At 47.9% G+C, this 20,764-nt stretch overlaps 10 protein-coding genes across 10 annotated transcripts; 3 read left to right on the forward strand and 7 right to left on the reverse strand.

The window, feature by feature from the left end:
- Nucleotides 1–80: 80 nt before the first annotated feature.
- AtWU_11091 (MFS transporter) lies at nucleotides 81–1,815 on the reverse strand (the record flags this gene model as incomplete). Its single annotated transcript, XM_035506193.1, has 4 exons — nucleotides 81–338; nucleotides 418–1,202; nucleotides 1,260–1,533; nucleotides 1,633–1,815. The coding sequence occupies 4 exons, from the start codon at nucleotides 1,813–1,815 to the stop codon at nucleotides 81–83; spliced, it is 1,500 nt and encodes a 499-aa protein (XP_035362086.1).
- Nucleotides 1,816–3,588: 1,773 nt separating this feature from the next.
- Nucleotides 3,589–5,064, reverse strand: AtWU_11092 (sugar porter family MFS transporter; the record flags this gene model as incomplete). The annotated part of the gene is made up of 1 exon (XM_035506194.1): nucleotides 3,589–5,064. One exon carries the CDS (start codon nucleotides 5,062–5,064, stop codon nucleotides 3,589–3,591), a length of 1,476 nt encoding a protein of 491 aa, XP_035362087.1.
- Nucleotides 5,065–5,707: 643 nt separating this feature from the next.
- On the reverse strand, nucleotides 5,708–6,765 carry AtWU_11093 (class II fructose-bisphosphate aldolase; the record flags this gene model as incomplete). Its single annotated transcript, XM_035506195.1, has 3 exons — nucleotides 5,708–5,978; nucleotides 6,070–6,579; nucleotides 6,671–6,765. 3 exons carry the CDS (start codon nucleotides 6,763–6,765, stop codon nucleotides 5,708–5,710), a joined length of 876 nt encoding a protein of 291 aa, XP_035362088.1.
- Nucleotides 6,766–7,289: 524 nt separating this feature from the next.
- AtWU_11094 (dihydroxyacetone kinase) lies at nucleotides 7,290–9,332 on the forward strand (the record flags this gene model as incomplete). Its single annotated transcript, XM_035506196.1, has 4 exons — nucleotides 7,290–7,299; nucleotides 7,361–7,513; nucleotides 7,610–8,599; nucleotides 8,662–9,332. The coding sequence occupies 4 exons, from the start codon at nucleotides 7,290–7,292 to the stop codon at nucleotides 9,330–9,332; spliced, it is 1,824 nt and encodes a 607-aa protein (XP_035362089.1).
- A 478-nt stretch (nucleotides 9,333–9,810) lies between these two features.
- AtWU_11095 (Ldh family oxidoreductase) lies at nucleotides 9,811–11,025 on the reverse strand (the record flags this gene model as incomplete). The annotated part of the gene is made up of 3 exons (XM_035506197.1): nucleotides 9,811–10,752; nucleotides 10,820–10,948; nucleotides 11,014–11,025. The coding sequence occupies 3 exons, from the start codon at nucleotides 11,023–11,025 to the stop codon at nucleotides 9,811–9,813; spliced, it is 1,083 nt and encodes a 360-aa protein (XP_035362090.1).
- A 328-nt stretch (nucleotides 11,026–11,353) lies between these two features.
- On the forward strand, nucleotides 11,354–12,687 carry AtWU_11096 (glutathione synthetase ATP-binding domain-like protein; the record flags this gene model as incomplete). The annotated part of the gene is made up of 3 exons (XM_035506198.1): nucleotides 11,354–11,528; nucleotides 11,620–12,455; nucleotides 12,529–12,687. 3 exons carry the CDS (start codon nucleotides 11,354–11,356, stop codon nucleotides 12,685–12,687), a joined length of 1,170 nt encoding a protein of 389 aa, XP_035362091.1.
- Nucleotides 12,688–13,377: 690 nt separating this feature from the next.
- AtWU_11097 (Dabb family protein) lies at nucleotides 13,378–13,886 on the reverse strand (the record flags this gene model as incomplete). The annotated part of the gene is made up of 3 exons (XM_035506199.1): nucleotides 13,378–13,519; nucleotides 13,583–13,811; nucleotides 13,868–13,886. The coding sequence occupies 3 exons, from the start codon at nucleotides 13,884–13,886 to the stop codon at nucleotides 13,378–13,380; spliced, it is 390 nt and encodes a 129-aa protein (XP_035362092.1).
- Nucleotides 13,887–14,746: 860 nt separating this feature from the next.
- AtWU_11098 (tim barrel metal-dependent) lies at nucleotides 14,747–15,703 on the reverse strand (the record flags this gene model as incomplete). Its single annotated transcript, XM_035506200.1, has 1 exon — nucleotides 14,747–15,703. One exon carries the CDS (start codon nucleotides 15,701–15,703, stop codon nucleotides 14,747–14,749), a length of 957 nt encoding a protein of 318 aa, XP_035362093.1.
- Nucleotides 15,704–16,167: 464 nt separating this feature from the next.
- AtWU_11099 (RraA family protein) lies at nucleotides 16,168–16,956 on the forward strand (the record flags this gene model as incomplete). Its single annotated transcript, XM_035506201.1, has 3 exons — nucleotides 16,168–16,224; nucleotides 16,278–16,448; nucleotides 16,504–16,956. The coding sequence occupies 3 exons, from the start codon at nucleotides 16,168–16,170 to the stop codon at nucleotides 16,954–16,956; spliced, it is 681 nt and encodes a 226-aa protein (XP_035362094.1).
- Nucleotides 16,957–19,352: 2,396 nt separating this feature from the next.
- On the reverse strand, nucleotides 19,353–20,639 carry AtWU_11100 (NAD(P)-dependent alcohol dehydrogenase; the record flags this gene model as incomplete). Its single annotated transcript, XM_035506202.1, has 2 exons — nucleotides 19,353–20,504; nucleotides 20,574–20,639. The coding sequence occupies 2 exons, from the start codon at nucleotides 20,637–20,639 to the stop codon at nucleotides 19,353–19,355; spliced, it is 1,218 nt and encodes a 405-aa protein (XP_035362095.1).
- Between the last annotated feature and the right edge of the window lie 125 nt (nucleotides 20,640–20,764).

Consider the following 20,764-nt stretch of genomic DNA (forward strand, 5'->3'; position numbering starts at 1 on the left):
ACAGTCGGCCGATGAGTTAAATCCACCTCCAGCTTCACGACAACTGATTCAAGAAACCATATTTGTCATAGCGCAAAGGCTCATGCAATGAACCTAAAGTCGTCCCTGCGGACAATTTCCTCATTCTCAGCCACCTCGGGGTCCCTGGCTTGACTCTCGCCCTTCATTTCTTGTGCCACCGTCGTCTGACCCGCGTCTAGTCTTCGGTTGGCTCTTAGGAGGATCACTCGCATCAGGAGACATAGAACAATCGCCACTACACAGAATGCAGTGTTCACACTCATAGCAAGAACATATCGAGGCGCACCATCATCCGGGTAAAGATAAGATGAGAATATCTGAAGTCGGGGTGATGAATGATCAGCGGGCTGGCTAAGACAGACCAAAACGATGGTGAGAGACTGGAGAAAAACTCACCTGGGAGAGATTTCCAATCGCATTGACAAACGCAACTGACGCGGCGCGCTTGACGCGAGGTCGTAGCATAGTCTTTTGTGTCCATGCCAGAAGCACAGCGTTGGCCCCATGGCCGCCAGCGACCATGAGTATCATGGCGAAGTAGCGAGCTCCCAGGTTAGTGGAGGCAGCACCAATGACAAATCCACAGATAGCAACAACAAGGGGCCAGCAGACATGAAAGGATGAGTTTCTCAGCTGATCAGCCGACCTATTGTTGAGAATAGACATGACCAGAGCAACCATGTATGGAGGCACAGTTAACAGGAGAGTATCCACCCGGTTAAATCCGAGTGTCTCGACAACTGACGGGAAGAAATTTGACGTCGCACTGGCCACTTGAATACATAGGAAAATCAAGGCGAAAATATACAGGCGCCAATCCGTCAGAGCTCTTTTGAAACCATATTTCCAGCCGGCATTATCTTCATCGATCTGCCCGGAATCAGAGACGAGACGCCACTCTGCAACAGCTCTTTCAACGGGGCTCAGCCAACGCGTGTTGCTAGGATAGTCAGGCAGAATAAAGAAAGCACACAGAGCAATGAATACAGTAATCGAACCCTCAATAAGGAAGATCCATCGCCACGATTCGAGACCTCGAGCACCATTCAAACCATCTTGAATTCCGGCGGCGATGAGTCCAGAGAATGCACTGCCGAGCTGCGACCCGGAAAATAGAAACGCGCTGCGCACGCCCATCTCTTCGCGTTTATACCATGAAGAGATCAAGAATAAGGCACCGGCTGTGATTGTAAGCGATCGAACAGAAACGCACTCTTTAGAAGAAAAGAGCTACGTACGATAAAAGGCCGCTTCGACAAAACCCAGTAAGAAACGCAGAGCGTAGAGTCCTGAGTAATTATGAACAGCCCCAACCAGGGCAGACAGCATACCCCATACTGCCATCACAACGGGTAAATAGATGGATGGTCGCAAATGGGCCAGGAAGATATTGGATGGCAGTTGCATTAAGACATAACCAGCGAACAATATAGCCACCGCTGTTGCGTATTGGGTACTTGACATGTGTAGAGACTGAGAAATCCCGGCGACTTTGGCAGCTGAAATATTGTTCTAACAAAGGACAGTCAATAGACAAGGAAAGATGCAATTTCTCAGAGTCTTTGAGTCACGGGACGCGTTGTCAAGAACAAGGGCTGAGGTACCACTTACTCTGTCCAAATAATTCATCACGAATATAAGCCACACGCACATCAAGAGACGGAGGTCTAGTTTCCTCTTCAGTGATTTTTCCACTCGCAGGAATTCATCTTCTGTGAGTTGCCGTGCTGCTGCCAATCGATCCACATCTTGGAAATCGATGTGCTCAGTCGGGGCTTTGGGATCATCTGCCATTTCCAAGAATAGGAAGCAAATTCAAAGCTATGCAAGTTGAGGTAGGGGAAAGAAAACGGTGCGAATGGGTCTGATGAGGCAGAATCTGAGGTGCTTATGGACCTTTTTATGCTTTGGTGGACACCCCTCCTCCATTGCTCCCCGCTCATTTGGGGGTTAGTTCAGATATCTGGGGGGTCCAGGATCGAGTATTCCCCGTGGGGAGCGGAGATCCCACCCAGTGTTTCCCCAGTAATTGATTGTAGCGATATGATCCAAAGTCTCAAGCTTATTGGTCGGTATAACCTATCCATGTCACCCTTAAGGTTTCGGTCTCGGGCCGACTGGAAGGAATGATACATCATGTGGTTGACCTGATGCTCTGTACATGGTTTTCGTAGGTCATGTTAAGCCTACGTGGCTTGGGTGGTTGGTTTCGCCGATGATGCTCCTGCTTAGTTGATTTAACAAAGGCAAGCTCAAGTCCAAGGCTGCCGATGTGCAAGCGTACACTATTGCGATTTATTGGGTCTCAGTCCTCATGAAGTAGATTTCATTCGAACCGAGCAACCCTAAAAGATCGATCACAGTGAGTGAACAGCGGGAAAATCAATGGCAATAACTGTTCAAGCCGATAGAGGAGAATATGTGTGGTCAAAGATCGAATTGGTGTCGGATAAGTGGTATTCCAGTTTGGAACTGGCAGCGTAGTCGTGTGGACTGATGTGTATCGTATTCATTAAATTTCTAATCGCGCAAATCAGAAGTTCGCTCCTCGCTCAGTCAGGTTGTCCTCAAAATGTTAGATGATGGGTGGTCCTGTGAGCATTTCGGTATGAGAGTTAATGGCAAAGGCAAAGGCTTTAGCCGCCCCGTCTGCTTTAATCATTTATGAATCTATTAAACCTTTCTTATGTTGGCGTTTTGTCATTATTCCACCTCACCGAAAGTACAAAAGCCGTCTGCAAGTTTTCGTCGGTCTCGAATTTACCAGCGTAAGTAATTTTTTTTTATTTTTATTTTTATTTTTATTTTTATTTTTTATTATTATTATTATCATCATTATTTTTACGTATCATTCTTGTAGGAACCCTTTCTTATCAAGAGATATGATACAACTTTACAAGGGGAAACCGTCCACGCGTGAACAGGCTGCCATGGAGACTCAACTGTGTCTTGCTCCACACACACACACACACACACACACACACACTCATTCACGCCCGACGGCTAGGCCTAAAGGATAACTATCACTGATCTATATATACAGATTATAATATACATATACTGTATCTCTTCGAGCACATTTATGATCATTTTCGGTATATGTCATCTTAACTGTCAATATAATAATTATACATATATTAGTAAGTTTATGATCAAACTGATCGTGACGAGAACATTTAGCGCATGATAATATGATGTTGAGCTTGCCAGTAAGATGTTACAGGCTGATAGAAACAAGAAGAATGCCAATAAAGGAGCAGAAGTAAGTGCGATGGACCAGTCTGAGAAGTCAGTGCCGCACTGCCGCTTATACTCATAAGAGAGATGTCGCGTCTTGCTCCATTCTTGCATGAGAGTACATTATTCTATGACGCTCAAATAATATTTCCTTCGCAGCTTATAACTGAACAAATAAAAAGACGTCGCTGGCAACAGGAGCAGGTAACTTGCCGAAGGAAACCACGGAAGCCTTGACATGCACCGCTTGTTGTGGGGGGCTCGTTGACCGTAAATACAGCTAAAACCTTGTGTCTGAGTATCGTACAACGCAAATACATGTCTTTCCAATTACACATGCTCACAATGCTGCGAGGATACACCCGTAGATGCAATTTTGTGACTGTGTGCGGCAGAACCATCTTGAGCATGTCCTGTCTCGCTTTTCTTCATTTCAAGACTATGCTTGCCGACTTTATACCAAGGCACTTCAAACAAGCGATCGATGTCCGTCATGTTCATGCCCTTGGTTTCGGGAAACGCAAAAAAGGAGTATATAGCTCCCACGGTGGTCGCTGATGCGAATAGTGCGAACGGCCCATAGGTATGCATTGCCGTGAGCATATTGGGCATTGCCCTCGTCAAAGCAAAATTGACCAAGTACTGCCAAGTGATCGTCAACGCCATACAAGGCGCTCTGACAGACATGGGAAATACTTCCGCGTTGATAATCCACGGTACTGTCGCCCACGAGATAGCATATCCGATGGCGTACAGGTATATAGCAACAATAGCTGCCCATCCTGCTGACTTGCTAGCGGAACTGTTCAATTCTGCTAGCGCACCCAGGTAGATAGTCATATAGGTCAAAGTCACCACAATGATGGATGATCCGGCCCAAAGTAAAGGTCGACGACCATAATTGTCAACGAAATAGAGACAATAGCACAGAACAGAGATCACCTTCACCAAGCCGTAAATCCCGGAAAAGAGGTAGTTGATTTTCGGGTCGGTGAATCCGATGGAGTTGAGGATAGTGGTATTGTAATAGGTGATGATGTTGCCTCCCGAAAATTGAAAGAATGTTTGGATGAGACAAACTAGAACCATGCGCTTCATGAGGTTGGGGACCTGTGAGAATCGACTCAAGTCCAGGCCTTTGGGCTGCTCCAAGTTGACGAGCCGAGCTTCAGCAATCTCAGATAATTCTTCTTGGAGGAAAGGATGGTCAAGGCTAAGCTTCCGAAGCTTGTGAAGAGATTGGCGTGCCTCATCAACTCTGTCTTTGCTTGCAAGCCATCTGGGAGATTCTGGGAGGGCAAATAGTCCGCCAAACAGTATTATTCCTGGGAGGGCCTGCATCGCCATAGGCACTTGCCACTGTGCATTCGATTTGGAGGAGATGTTGAGTAGCGCGCCATAGTTGATCCAATATGCCAGAGACACTCCAAACATAGTATTGGCATTATACAAGGCAGACAGTCCACCTCGAATGGCTTTGGGTGCTATTTCGGCGATGAAGGCGGTGCCTGCCACACTGGCGGCACCCGAACTAGCACCTGAGATGACTCTGCCAACAATGAGCATAGCGATCCCCCCTGATCCGTGAGGCTCTACGGTCATCAGAATGGCTGCGATAATGTAACAAACACTGATGATCTGTAGGCTGGTCTTTCGGCCTAATCTCTCTGACATGGGGCTGGCTATGAGAGCGCCGGCACAGGAGCCCAGTAGAAGACAAGCTGTAATCCAGCCCTCTAAATTCGAAACCTCCAGTTTTCCCATACTGTTCAGCCCAAAATACTTTTGGAAAGATTTCATGCTCATCACTCCAGAGATATTCGCTGTGTTTAAGCCTGTGGCGAAACTATACAGTTAGTGCTAAGCCCAGGTTACAACGGAAACAGGGCTTCATCCACTGCTGAGTAGGAGAAGAGACATGATAGAATAAAGACGAAGTAGCAGGACTGACTGACCATGTAAAAATCCGGAGAAAGAAAGAATAAGGCCATAGCAAAGGATTCGAAGGCTGATGACTTCACGCGGGACATTCTCTAGAAGCTTTTTGTCGACAAGGACCATTTTGCAGGCAGTAATAGGAGAGCTACTGAGAAACGAACACAATGTAGTAAGAAATCAGATACAATTCATGGATGCTTATCAGACAAGAAGGCTTAGCAAAGTGAATTAGAATGCGGGAGCTTCGCTTCCCCGGAAGTTGTAGGGACAAAACTCAGCCGTTCACCCCCATTTCGTTGTTACCCTTGCCAAAGGAGAATAGGAGAGACCGAGCCGGGTTAGACGGCAACCCATCGGCAATAGCCCGGCATTAGAGACAAGAGGATATGCTGTCATTCTACAATTTATTTTTCTTCTCCACTCGTGGTGTCTGTAAAACTACATTTCGATGACGTTCGATGCTTTTGAAATATTGACTACATCAATTCGTAAAAGCTGAAAAGGAAAGTTACTAGTACCTCCCCGACGACCCAAGTACATCCATCATGCGCTCCACCGACTGCGCATACACCTCCACGCCCTGCATGGAAAGAACGGTTAATTCCATAGACCCGGCATTCTCGGCAATGAACCGAGTGTAGTCATCCCTGACAGTACGGTTGAGATTGATCTTCCGAACTCCATATGGGATGGTACGTTGAAAAAGTTCGTCTGAGACGGGGTGCGTTCCGTGAAGGGCGATGGGGGTTTGGCTAGCAATTAATTTCCCAATGGATGCAAGTCTGAAATGCCGCAAATAGTAGCCCCAGACGAGTTAGTCACTAACCAGGACAGAGGCAGCAAGGCGCTGAGTAGTAGAAAAGAAGCTCATACCGAGGAAGGTCCCATGATTTCTCTGCCCCGCCTTCGGGGTAACCCCCGTGTATATTTCCAAATGATGGAGCAAGGTAGTGGACTCCGGTTCTTCGTACGAAATCTTCAGCTTCTTCGGGCCGCGTCAGAACAGCATCCATGTCCACCGTGGGCAAGCCGTCCTCGCCACCCTCGATACGGCCCATCTCCGCCTCAATAGTGATATTGACCGCACGCGCCTTGGCCACAATTTCTTTACAGTACTCGATATTCGCCTCCTCGTCAAGAGTCGACGCATCCACCATGATGGAGTCAAATGGAAGGGTTAGGGCCAATTCAACATCATCAGGCTTGATACAGTGATCCAGATGCACCGCTATCGGCACAGTAGCGCCATGAGCGGCGTGAACCACATAGCGGATAAAATCTAGCCCCTGAAAATGCATTGTCCAAGGGAAAAGTTGGATGATGGCGGCAGAGCGCTTGCGCTCGGCCGCGCGAATTACAGCCATGACGCCATCTGTGTTGTAGCTGTGAGCAGGGTAAGGGGTCGTCAGCTGAGGAAGTGACGATGGCCCAACGTACTAGTGGTTATTAAGATTAAGTAACAAGCAGAACATACCAATTGTAGGCTCCTACAGCGTAGTTATGTTGCTGTGCATGCCTGAGAATCCGCCAGGTGAGGTTGCTAGCTGGGAATTCCTGATTGTCCGCCATGGTGAAAGGATGGTTGTGGATAGCTGCTAATGGGTAGCTGTGAGTAGACTTGTAAGTTTTACAGCCCATTAAATAGGATATTAGGCCCCATTCTGGGGATCCTCCCCCGAGAGTCACCAAAGGTACAATTGCAATGGAAAAATTGTCGTCCGCTCTTGACCCAATTTTTTTCATTTGGTCGGGCTTTCGCCGCCATTTCTCCGCATCTCGGGCCGAGTCCGTACCCCACACATCTCGGAGTACGAACGGACGGTCTAGAGCATCTTTAGGTCAGGTAAATCGGCTCGATTCCTGCAGGGGCATAAAGATATCGCTCATTGGTTATGACATGCGGGGACTTTGTGTCAGCTGATTACCGGCAATTACCCTATCAGGAAAATATCGGTAAGGCTGGGACTACATATTTGTACTAACAGGAAAACATTGATAAAAGTGAACATACGCTGGTGAAAGAGTGCCAAAATGCATGGGAAAGCAAAGGATTTATTCCACCAGATTCTGAGCACAATCAACCACAAATCAGCATGGCTCCAGGTCAGTAACTCCTTCTTCTTCTATACAGTATTACTTTGCACTTCCTAATCGATACATACAGTGCGGCGGTTCTTGAACGAGCCTTCCGAGCTCGTTCGTGAGTGGACTCGAAGTCAAATACACTTGCAACCTGGCCTCAATATTGATGAAAAGTTTTTGGTGCTGTATAGAGATAATGCAGCTCACAGTGGTAGAGTCACTGTGGTTAGTGGAGGTATGCTTGGGGTTTTGTTGGTCTTTTTATTTTTATTTTTATTTTTTTTTTTGAAAGGTTATTGGACTGGCTACGGAACTAATTATGCTTTGACAGGGGGCAGTGGACACGAGCCTGCCCATGCAGGGTATCTTGGCGAAGGCATGCTGGATGCAGCAGTGATCGGAGCCCTATTTGCTTCGCCCAATGTTCGTCAGATCCAGCGTGCGCTGGAATTGGTCTCGTCGCCACAAGGCACCGTTGTGGTGGTTAAGAACTACACCGGCGATAAATTGAATTTCGCATTGGCCACCGAGCGTTTCAAGGCAACTACCGGCAAGGATGTCCGAATGGTTCTTGTCAACGACGATGTGGCAGTTGGACGGTCTCGTGGGAAATTCGTCGGTCGCCGTGGGCTAGCAGGAACCGTGCTTGTTCAGAAAGTCGTGGGGGCTGCCGCCCATCATGGCTTAGACATAGACAACATAGTCAGCTTGTGTAACGTGGTTTCACAGGGCCTAGGGACTATCGGGGCGTCCCTGGAGCCCTGTCATGTACCTGGGCAAATGGTTGTCGATGGAGCCAAGTTCAGTGGCATAGCCCTTGGTATGGGCATCCACAACGAGCCTGCCGTCAAGAATCTGGTTGCAACAACTACGACGCAGGACCTAATTGCAGAGATGCTGGACCTCCTGTTGGATCCAGCAAAGCCTGAGCATGCGTTCTTGTCCCCCGAGGTAGGTAAGAGGGATGGCCGTTTAATTCTAATGTTAAACAATTTGGGCGGGCTCTCGACTATTGAACTCGGCGCCCTTACCTCCATTGTTCTTTCTCAATTGGAGGAGAAGTACAATATTGCGCCATGTCGAGTGTACGCGGGCACCTTCTTGTCCGCCTTGGACGGTCGAGGCTTCAGCATCACGGTGCTCAGTCTTGATCACTCAGAGACTGCGTCGACGATTCTCGATCTTCTCGACAAACCAACCACTGCCAATGGTTGGGCCTCTTCAATACCGTCATCCCAATGGAAAGCGCTCTCGAGCGCCGGCCCTTCACAAAATTTCCTTGCCAGCCAAACATTAACTTCCTCAGTGCAAGCCATTCCTTGTGAGCTAACCCTGAAAATGTAATGATATTGTGAGATCAGTGCTGACTGAATGCGACTCCAGGCAATGATCGTCTCTTCGCTCAAATTATACAGTCTATCTTTAAAGAAGTAACCGCCAGAGAGCCCATGATCACACGTTACGACACTGTTTTGGGCGACGGGGATTGTGGTACCACTCTACTCGCCGGTGCAAAGGCACTTGCCGATGCTCTTCGAACCGGGAAGTTGTCGCTGTCTAGCCTGTCGCAAGGGATGGCTACTGTGGCAGAGATCGTTACCGACGCAATGGGCGGCACTTCAGGGGCTATCTATGGAATTTTTCTCTCCGCACTGGCCGCCGCATTGGCTCAAGCTTACGACCAAGACGTCGGAATGAATGGTCGATACTTTGCCCTAGCGCTCAATCAGGCCCTCGATGTCTTGGGAAAGTTCACCGGCGCTCGAGTTGGTGACCGAACACTGATGGATGCTTTGATCCCTTTCATTACGGTTTTCGATAAGGCATCACAAGAGGAGAATTTGATCAAGTCGCTTGAGCTGGCTGTCCATCAATCTGCTATCGGCTGTGAAAACACCCGATATCTCGATTCGAAATATGGTCGATCGACTTATGTCGGCAATCAGTCGGCAGGCGAGACGAACGAGAGTGACCCGATCCAAATACCAGACCCTGGTGCTTGCGGTATAGTCGCTGTTCTGACCGGTTTACTTAGAGCCGTGCAGTATTCTTGAGATAATGAACGAAGCCCACATTCGGCACCTCTTCTATCACCTGTTAATTAAATATGATTCTAATCTAACATAAGATCTTGGTTTATGTTTCTGACATAGTTACGGACACGAGCTTACATACATGGATATATCTTCGGGAAGCTTGGAAAAAACGTTAGACATTTGAGTGAATTCTATAGAGATGACATGAAAGCTGTTATTAATTACCTTCAGACCTGTAAGGCGTACAATAGATTTGTTCTAAGAGATTCATCCTATCAATAACGCTGAAACTACGTCATACCGATATCTGCTTTGTCACGAGCGCTGCATTCGTGTGATATGAGACATTATTTGTCTAGCCTTGGGTAAACGGAATTGTGCTTCCTACTTAAGCTGAACATCGGTGAGTGAAATTCCCTTCGCATGTTGTACATATAAATCTTTTCTCTGGTATAATGCTGTAATGATCTGGTAGAAAGGAAAGAAAGAAGAGACACTATGCAAGGGAGAGGGGTTTGTCCGACAATGGGATATCAGAAACACCATACTGCTTGGCCGCTTCGATGAACATCTGCTTCTCGGCATCAGCGTAGGGGATACCTTCCCTGCGGCGCTGGACACCGAGGCGATGTTCCGGCTCACCAGGGAAAAGAACCTCATTGAAGCCAGGGGCAGGAGTCACATTATGTACCCGCTGCACCAACGTGTCCATACGAGCCTTAAACTCGTCGGCTGTAAGGAAGATATCTTGCTTCAAAGCGATAAAGCAGTGCCCGACATTTTGGGGCTTCACGTCCTTGTACTGATCACCAACCTCACCACCAAAGGCAGCGCCAGAAAGTACACCAGACATGATATCCATCAGAATAGCAATACCAGAGCCTTTCGGTCCACCAATCGGCGCCATACTGCCATTGAGAGCCACATTAGGATCAGTTGTAGGGTTACCTTCCGCATCCAATGCCCAACCCAGAGGAATTGACTCCCCGCGGCGAGCAGCGCGGCGGATCTTACCCTTGGCAACAACAGAAGGGGCCATATCAAGAATATAAGGAACCTCCTTACCAGAAGGAGCTCCAGCAGCAAAAGGTGAGATACCTAGTAAAGTCTCTTTTCCACCAAACGGGGGCATCTGCTTAGCCGAGTTGGTGAATACCAACGAGATCATGTCTTTTTCCAAGGCCTGCAGCACATAGGTAGCTCCCATACCAAAGTGATTGGAGTGGTTCACAGTAACTAGACCAATTCCATAGATCTCAGCCCGCTTGATAGCTTCCTCCATAGCGCGGGTAGCAACAACAAAGCCGAATCCATTGTCTCCGTCCATATGCGCGACGACAGGAGTCTTTTCGGTAATCTTGAATTGTGGCTTCGCATTCACGCGACCGGTGCTGACACGCTCAAGGTATTGAGGCAGACGGGCAAGGCCATGCGTGTCCTGTAAGAGTAGGTCAGCGGAACTCTTGTCATTTCAAGATGTTCCGCAGATGCCAGGGTCAACTTACTACGCCACGAACATCGGCCAGCACGAGGCAATCGGCCATAGACTTAGCATCTTCATGGCTCAGACCGGCCTTGACGAGAAGATCAGTGGCAAAAGTAGCCGCAGCAGCGGGGTCGGCGTAATAACGAGCCTAGACAAGTAGTTGAGCATGCATTAGTAGACTTTCTTGCAACGAGTCAAAGTAGATATGCATACAGAAGAAGCCATTTTAATCGGTATTGATCGATTACTATAACAGTTGCTTTGTTTTCAGTGTATGAACACGTTCAAGTAATCGTGGCGTCCAGTACGGAGATGATGTCGGTCTATTATATTAAGAGATCCCGCTGAGGAATGAGGGTCAGTTGACGATTATACCCATTCGGCCCGCTGCCGAGTTCCCCACCAGCGCCCTCCGCCAGCATTTTATCCGAGGCAAGGCGGCATTTCCCCGATAAAACTTTACACCGGTCTTGACATCAACGGCCCAGTTTCTTAAGTACCGTGATTGACTGGGAGACTTGGTCGCCCGCCATCTCCTTGCTACGACCAAAACATGTTTTTTTCGACGGCTTCTGTTCCGCGAGTGGCATCGCGACTGTCACGTCCAATTGGCTTTGGTGAGTCGCTGCGACGAGCCAACCATACTCAATCCCCGCGGGTGGCTGTTTTGTTCCAAGCTATTGACCCCCCGATTATTGGCGGTGTTCGCAAGCCTCGTAAACCTGGTGGTAAGTAAGGTCCCAGTGCACAGGTGAGCAACTGTGCAAGTCTCTTCTGCTCGCTTGAACCTGCCATGATCCTTACGCTAGCTACACCCAGGCTATCAGGATTCCGGTGCAGACATTGCATATACTCTACAATCCAAAGGAATCCGGAGCATCACGCCCGAGCCTTCCCCTCAACTAGAGGTTGATCAAGGCTGGTGTTTCGCGGACACTGAAGAGGGTATTGAATCCGCCTTGAGCAAGGGAGCTACTCATCTGTGGGCCAACACCATTCTCTTCAACGCTCACCCCCTCCAGAGCTCTCAGAAACTGTCTCGTCATGCTTCTGAAGTCTATGTCGTGGGGCAACCACCAGCTCTCGTCGAGAACTTTGATGATAAGGCCTACTTGAATGGCAAGCTTGGCCAGCTCGGTGGTTTCACGCTCCCAAAGTCATGGCTTGCGTCAGATACTGCTACACTAGAGAATTGCCTTTCATCTATCAGCAGGTACCCGGTGGTGGGGAAGCCAGTCCGTGGAAGAGGTAGTCATGGCGTGAAAGTTTGCCATGACCCGGTGGGACTGAAAGATCATGTGCAGAAGTTGCTGCAGGAATCACCGCTGGTAATGATTGAAGAGTATTTACCTGGGGAAGAGGCCACCATTACTGTTATGCCTCCGTCTCCCGAAGTGTCAGAATATTGGAGTATGCCTCCGGTCACAAGATTCAACCATGCTGATGGCATTGCTCCCTACAATGGCGTGGTGGCCGTTTCCTCCAATTCCCGAGTGGTGACAGAAAGTGAAATGAAGGACCCAGCATATCACAAGATAATGAACGAATGCGTTCGCGTAGCAAAGCTTATAAAAGCGACGGCACCAATCCGGGTGGATGTTCGGCGATTTTGCGAGGGCTCTGAGTTTGCTCTTTTCGATATTAATATGAAACCGGTGAGTCCTGCCCTTGGAGTCCGTTCTCCTAGACGATGCGCGCATGGCCTGGCTCTGATACTATGTGCTGCAGAACATGACTGGGCCTGGTAGACCCGGTCGCGAAAGTCAAGCCAGTCTAACGGCGATTGCGGCTGCAGCCCTCGGATGGGATTACGGGACCCTTTTGAAGCAAATACTGGCTACGGCTCAACCTCTCGCTTCGTTCCGTTCGTACCGTAGTCCATTTTAGCCTTTTATCAAAGACCTAGTCGTCTTGATCCATAAATATTTGTTATGTCTAATAGTCTGCTAGCCTTATCTCGCTTAGGAAGATTTATACGGCGCATTGAATTCTTCACACGAAATTTCCATGCTAGTTGAGAATTTGTGAGTTTGTTGAATCTGGTTCTAGGCATGTTTCAAAAGTAGTTACAAAGTACATAGTGGAAATGGGTAATAGATATGACCTCCTCAGGTTCATTATATTTATGTAAATACTAGTGGGGAATATTTGGTGATTATCAATAAATTATAACAAACTGTTAATAACCTCATTAACCACCGACAACAATCGACAATCATTGGCAACTGCAACAAGGTTGGTTGCTGATACTAATTATAACGGTTATTAAGATCTATATAATTAGATCTGTATTATAAAACCTAGTTATAGATAATTATATGAAATTACAGATGTAGTTCAAACTTTTCTAATGGTTATGGGTAATAAACCAAGGTTACTCTTAGTCATTTGAATTTGATCCGCCCCGGGGATATTAGTATTTAGCCAGGCAGGAAGTAGGGCAGTTTTGAGATATTGCCAGTGTGTGGAGGAAGATGTCCATTCATGTGACCACAAAGAGAAGAGGTGTTTTAAAAAGCGTGATTGCATGAATCAAACAATCATATTTCATTGTAGCTAAAAACTGTTCGGTCGGTATCAAAGTTCTTGGTTGCCAGACTGCTGGCCGTTCACACCCGGAATCGGCAAGAAATTCCACATATATTCATCCTCAGGAGAAACTTCGAAGTCAAAGCGAATCAAATCCTCCTTGAATGGAAACATGTATGTGCTCGTGACCCTAGATGCAAATTTTTATCTTTTAGAAATATGTCCTAAACCACCCTTCTTGATGCTCACGTACCAGTGATGTTCCTTGCTGGCCTGATACTTTTCCAATTCAGCAAGATTTTCATGGAAGCTGAGAAGTGCAAATTCGAAGCCCTTGCTTCTTTCAATAGGATCCGTGACTGACGGGCCGCCAACAACGAGACGGTGCGCTTTAACGCAATCCAGCTCCTTCAGCTTCTTGAGCTCGCGCACGAAGGTATCCTTGTGTTCTTGTGTGACTTCCGGACGGAACTTGAACATAACTGCGAGTCTATAGTTAGTGCTCTGAGCTTTAAGAAACCTATGCTCTGATGCGTACCCATGTGAATGAGTGTCATTTTGGAGGCTGAAATGGGCTGTCTTGTGGTGATGGCAAAAATTTTGTTTTGAGATTTTGTTGTTCGAAATTTTAGGTAAGCTTAGCACGTCAACGTGGAAGATGGAATTAATTTCATATGGAAACAAAAAATCAATAGGAAGGATAGCCACGGTATTGAAGAATGGCAATCGGTGAGACCCGCCGAGGTAGTTGACATTGTGCAGTGTATAGTTCGCGGATCAATCCCGTGTCATGGGAACCGCCCGAAAGATGCGGTAAAACAATATGGGCCCCAAGCAGCGGCACAAGATTAGATGCCCTTGTTCAACCAAACAATGAACTGTGACAATGCTATTTGTCGTATATACGATATGCCGAGTCGGGAGACATCGAGGCTCTTTACACTTAGTACAGGACAATTTCCCGAGCTATTCGGCTTCGGGCCGACGGCTTTTGCCCGCCCCGGATATTCTTTCATCAGCCCATTCCCCAGCTATTTACTAGCGGGGTCGGCCATTGGGGAATTACTCCGAAATTGTTCCAGACCATTCCTGTCATGTTCAATGTGGAAGACTGGGCAGGTTTTTTTGTTCTTATTGGGGCTCATTACTGACTAATTCTCGCTAATTGTTTACACCTTGGTAATTCTGCAGTCAATGGGTATACTCACAATGCCAACACAGGCTCTGTAAGTCGGATCACCAGTGATTGTTGCGCTTGGCCTATTGCTTCCGGGCTTTTTCCCGTGTGTGACAGACGACCTTTATTTTGTTTTACCAACTATGAGCAGCATACGGCATTACTTTAGAATATTCTTTTCGTGTTTCCATCATCCTAGGAGACCAGGCCCTTGATTGTAGAAAACTCCTAGATATCAATTTAATAATCGTACAAGGTCGCCGGATTGCCAACCCAAAGCGCCCGCCACTCTTCTTCGGACATCCATTGACCCAGGGATTCAATCCAGCCCTTGTCATCCACCTTGAGGAATGCCTCCTCGCTCGAAGCTTCTTTCCCGATGCGGTCTTTGTGACGTTGAGTATGAGGCCAGTCACTGCCCCAAACTACCCGCTTCGAATTGGCATCGACGAAAAGTCTGACCAACCAGCGCAAATCCTGAAAACTGGGAGCCATATTCGAGCAGCGGTTTGGCGCAGAAAGCTTGATCCACAAATTCCCTTCTCTGAGCGTCTTGCAGAGCTCCTGGAGTCCTAGCTGTTCCTTCTCAGTAAGGTAGGAGCAATTCTGAATGTCAGTATTCTCGTCATCGGCGCGGTAGCTGCTCCCTTCAATCAGTGCAAAGTGGTCGACAACAACTGGGATCGGACTGTCGTTGATTATCTTTCGGAGTTCGTGCCAGAAATGGAGATGTGGTTGCTGGATCTGGATGCTCCAACCCGGGCGACCCCACTGCGCCAGTCGTCGAGCAGTGGCCTCAATCAAGCTGGTCTGAATCTTGACATCGTTCATGGCCTGGTGGCGGAAAAAGTCCAGGCGAACTGAGCGAACCCCGGCCTCATGATACGTATTCAGGAGCTCATCCGTGACGGTGTCAAGATCCAGGACACAAATCCCGCGGGCCGTGCCACCAAATTGACCAAGATAGTAGAGCAGAGAAGTGCAATCCGCTCCATAAGACAACCCGTGCGCGATGCAGACGTGCTCGACACCGATAGACTTCTCGAAGTCTCGCAGCTGTTCCAGAGACGCACGCGCCGGAGTAAAATGCCGTCCAGCAGCGAAAGGAAAGCGATCGGGCTCGAAGATATGATGATGCGTATCCCACGCACCAGGCGGCACTGCCTTGACTGGGAATTTATTCACTGCGTCAGACATGGGGGAAATGGGTGTCGGAATCGACCCGGTGTTCCAGAATGCGAACAAGACTATGTGGTTGGAGGGATTGAAAACACGTCTGATTTGCTTATTTTAACTTCAAGTGGTAGAGATGTCGTTCAAAAACCAAAGGGCAAATAGGGTACTGGAGTGGATGTGTATGTGCTTCAATGGTATAAGAGGCTATGTCGCGTGAGTCAACAAGATATCTCTCATAGTTACATGGTGGACCCGACGATTATCGCCTTCTGCTACTCCCTTCGGTCAGAGGCCGAAGAGGATGGCTCCACTTCGGCACATACCATAACCGACCGTTTCCCGACGGCCTATGCCCGAGTCAAATCAATGGTCATTAAAAAGCCTCTAACCAGCATGCCTCCACCCACCGTAGTTAATGAAACAGGGGAGCTCTTCTTGCCTTCATCATTGCAACAACCACAGCACCGGAAACTTCTACTCCAAATATGGCCGCCGATTCGAAAGTGATTATTGAGCGCCTGCAGAAGTGGGGCGCCTGTGATGTGCGTTAACGAAGATAAGGATCGCAGTGCACCCGAGGCTGACAGTTGTATAGGTTGCGGATGGTCTCTCCAAGCTCAAATATCCCAATGGAGGATTCCTGGAGGGGTTGACCATGTATTCGCCCGAATTCCAGGCAGGTGAGACCAAAGTCGTCGGTCAAGCCTTCACCGTGAAATTTGTTCCCAAGTCCGATGAAGCTGCACCGAAGTTGCAGGGTAACTATGTATGCATGAGATCGCCGGACTTCAACGTGGCTTACTCTGACCCACATCTGCTAGATCGATCAAATTCCCGAAGGCGGAGTAGTCTTCATCTCTCAGCCGCTTCCCCACGTTAACGCCGTCTATGGTGGCTTGATGACGCTACGCGCCCAGGCACTCAAGGCAGCTGCAGTTGTGATTGATGGTCGGGTCCGTGATCTAGAAGAGCATCGCTCCCTGAACTTTCCTCTTTTCGCCCGATCTGTTGGTACCACGGCTGGTGGAGAGGTCTGCCGCCCGTCTGAAATCAATGTTCCCGTTCGCCTCAACTCCGAGAACCAGGATGCCGTAATTTCTCCTGGGGATTACATTATCGCTGACCTCAACGGCGTGGTTCGCCTCCCTCAAGAACTGGCTGAGCAAGTATTGGAGCTTATTCCCGCCATCGCTGAGGCGGATGCCAAGTGCGCGGAGGCAATCAAGGCGGGCTGGACAGTGGAAAGAGCTTTCAAGGAATTCAGAGGCCGGTGAAATGGATCCAGATATGATAGAAATCCATTTGCAGGCAAATGCTTATCAAGGACATCATATCGGAAATAAGAGTTGTAGAAGAAAGAAAAATCCCGGATCGTCAACTAATTTGAACGGTTTAGGCAAAGTCATGGTCGGTGTATCGCAGTATAGAGGATCCTAGACCAATACTCATTGCAATGTATTTACACCTTCAGTCGCTAGTATCGAAAGTATTCAGCCTCTACAGGTATATTCATATATTTGTGTCTTTCTGTTCATCAATACAAAGATTACTTGCAGTTCATAAGGGGTATGAACGTAGTACTACCTAATATATATACCACAACTTGAAACGTGAATTCTAGATACAGATGACTCTCAGAGTACTAGATGCTAAATCGGGTCTTTGTTCAGCGGGTCTTCAGCTTCAGACTCTAGGGACGATAAACATAATCTGGCTGGTTCCTATAATTATAAGTGTACATGCTACTGTGCCCTTCATCCCACCGCCGACTGCTAATTACAAACTCGCAAGCGAATTATAGAAACAAGATAATGAAACAATGTGTGAAAGCGAGGTGACGCAAACTTCTTCCATAGAACCCCCCCAAATTGAACAACTCAGTCCCATTCCCCCAATGCCTCTTCAGATTTCGCCCTGAGTCACCTGCACCCGCGAATCCATTCTTCTGATAATCGCCCCCTCCTTCTCCCCTGTTCCCCACCAGAATCTTCTCTTCACTACTCAAGCTCAAATCCAAAATCCCATCCTCCCAATCCCAGCCGCCATACCCACACAATAATTCCGCAATTAGCGCCGTAGCGCCTCGGCGGAGATAAGTCGTGGTGGTCCTACTGCGTCACCCAGCTCAAATACCCTACTCCATCCCTTTCCTATCCCTATCCCGCATGCTTCCACTATGCTTGGTGGACCGACTCCGACCATTACCGTAGCCATGCATATTTCCACCCGGGGAAACATGATCGGTCGTGCTGACAAGACACGGCCAGTAGTACTTGGTAACCTTCTTAAAGGATGGGGTACAGACAGTACTAACAGCGATATTTAAACCCCCCACAGCATGTGGTGCCGCCAAATGATCAGGTTGGGATTAGAACAACAAGAATGTTCATGAAAAGATTAACAGTAGTAGTAATAATATCTAAGACTTCTTAGTTTATACAGCTACTAAGAATTGTTGATAAAATTTTATATCATAAGATTCTGAGTTAATCAAATACGAATTTAATGTTAAGCGTGTAATAGAATAATATAATATCACTGTTTATATTCTCTCGGTTCTTGATAGATAGGTAATCAAAGGATAAATAGAAGGAACTAATCCTTAGTGAATTTGACTAAATCTTAGTAGTCTTCTACTAGCTAATAGCAGACCTGATATCATTTATATGTTGTATAGAAAATATAATCAAGATAATTGTTCTACTTTAAATAAGAGAACTCCGCAGCTATCTAGGTAGAACTATATAGGAGGTAGAATATATGATGTTCAACCAAGGTTTTAATTTAATCATGCTGCTGTGCAATAACGCCAGTGCATCGCATATGCACTGCTAATAGGATGCTGGAAGTTTATATGGGGCAATTTCTTGGCACTGGAAAAATTCTAAAGTATTCAGTCAAGTACTTCGCAATACCTGTAAAGACCTATTTGTTATTGAAATAAAGGTTTGGGGTTGTTATTGCGATATCTCGTAGGCGGAAAGGTATCAGTCTAAGTAGGAGCTGCCTATCTTTAAGGACAATCATAGTTGTGGAGAGGTTGATGAAGTCTTGGTCGTGGGAGACGTTAGCACAGTGATTTCAGCTACTAGGTGCAACTGATATCGTATATATGTTCTCTAAAAATCTAACTTTACTTCTCCAAAATTTAGCTTGATATGTCTCTAATGAAAATATGAATCTGTTACCCTTACTTGTAAATTTTTAAAAAGACATAAGAAGTATATAACCTACTAACATAGATAAAACAGTTTACTTTCACCGCAGTAGTAAAGGATGTCATGAAGTATCATACTGAAGGCTGGGTTCGTAGATATAATAAAGATTACGGTGACACGATTAGGAGAGTATAATGTTGGTATAGGATATATTAAGATGATCATAATTTAAAATAGAGAGAAGATTTCTGAGCTCTGAGGTGACTCAGGAGATTGCAGCATTAATTTCTGTGATGATGATCCCAAGGTTGCCGGAGGAGGTAGCTAATTGTATCTATGACTATGAGTATATTAGTAGGGACAATGCATATGACAAAGCAGGGTTATTTGTGTATGAACAGTTAAGTGAATTCTTTGGGTTTGCTCTACTCTACCGTTTTACTATACACACCATAACTTCATCACCGTCGTCATCATCACCGTCGTCATTATAAATAGATCCAATCATCCACTTAAGCATCACCACTCTCAATAACCACCTTCACCACCGGCCTACCCTCCTCGTCCACTCCCTTACCCGACAGTCCAAACGCCCGATCGCCATCCGCAAGCGGCACCCGATGCGTCACTACCATCTTCTCTACGCGATCCATTTTCCCACTCGCCATCAGCTCAATCGCCGCCGGATACGCATACCCATCATACCGGAACACTCCCAGGATATCGACCTCTCTCAGTGCCGCCGCTCCCACAGGCAGCGTTTGCACGGGGTGTCCCATCCCGATCTGCACCAATACTCCACCCGCTCCGGCGGCATAGATGCCTGCCTGCACGCACGCCGGCACACCCGTGCAATCATATACGCGCGCATAGCCCGTCTTCTCCACACCCGCAGACTCCTTCAAGATTCCCGCCACACGCTGCGCATTCTGCAGCGCCCACGCCGTCTGCTCCGCGGCCGGCGCATCGCGGGATGGCGCGGGGTTCGCGGGATCCGCCTTGGGAATGAGAGTGGTTTTGAGACCCAGTCCCAGCTCGTCAGCAATAGCCAGTCGGGAGGCATCAATGTCCGCCACCACTATGGAGGAAAAGTTCTGGGAGGCGGCCAGCGCAGAGGCTAGGAGGAGGCCGATGGCGCCAGCGCCGAAGATTAAGGCGGCGGTGGGTTCGCCGAGGGACTGCGCCAGGGAGACATCCTCGGCGGTGGGAGGTCGGGAGCGGCGGATGGCGTGTAGGCAGACGGCGAGGGGTTCGACGAGGGCGCCGCCGGCGTAGGAGACGTGGGAGGGGAGCTTGTGGCAGAGGGAGGCGGGGTGGTTGGTACGTTCCATGAGGGTGCCGTCGAGATGGGGGAAGAGTTTCGCGCTGCTGCGGAACTTCATCTGAGGGCAGATGTTGTAGCGCCCTTGTTGACAGAGGGCGCATTGACGACAGGCAAAGCCGACTTCCAGGGCGACGCGGTCGCCCACGGCGTGGGTGGTTACCTCGGGGCCGATGGCTGTGACGATGCCGGAGGATTCGTGGCCCAGGCACATGGGTTCGCGCACCACGAAGTCTCCATTGCGCCCGTGGGTGTAGTAGTGCAGGTCGGAGCCACAGAGACCAGTGGCGCGAATGGCGACTTGGACTTCACTGCCGGTTGGAGGGGAGAGAGGGCGCGATTCCTGGTTTTTGTTAAGAGATGTTTCTGAAGATCAAAAGAGTAGGAAAGTGGGGTGTGGGGAAGCTCTTACTAGGCGGAGATCTTTGGCGCCGTGCAGGACGAGGGCTTGGGTAGTTTCTGTAGAGTTGACGGTCATGATGGATGTATGAGAGAAGTTAGAATAGGAAGGAGGAGTGTAAAAAAGAATGAAAAGAGAAATGGAACTCAATACATGACGTGGGGGAAGAAATTGTAATCTTTTGAATGAGAAGTAATGGATTC

This window comes from Aspergillus tubingensis (assembly GCF_013340325.1).
Source record: "Aspergillus tubingensis WU-2223L DNA, scaffold_15, whole genome shotgun sequence".
NCBI lineage: Eukaryota > Fungi > Ascomycota > Eurotiomycetes > Eurotiales > Aspergillaceae > Aspergillus > Aspergillus tubingensis.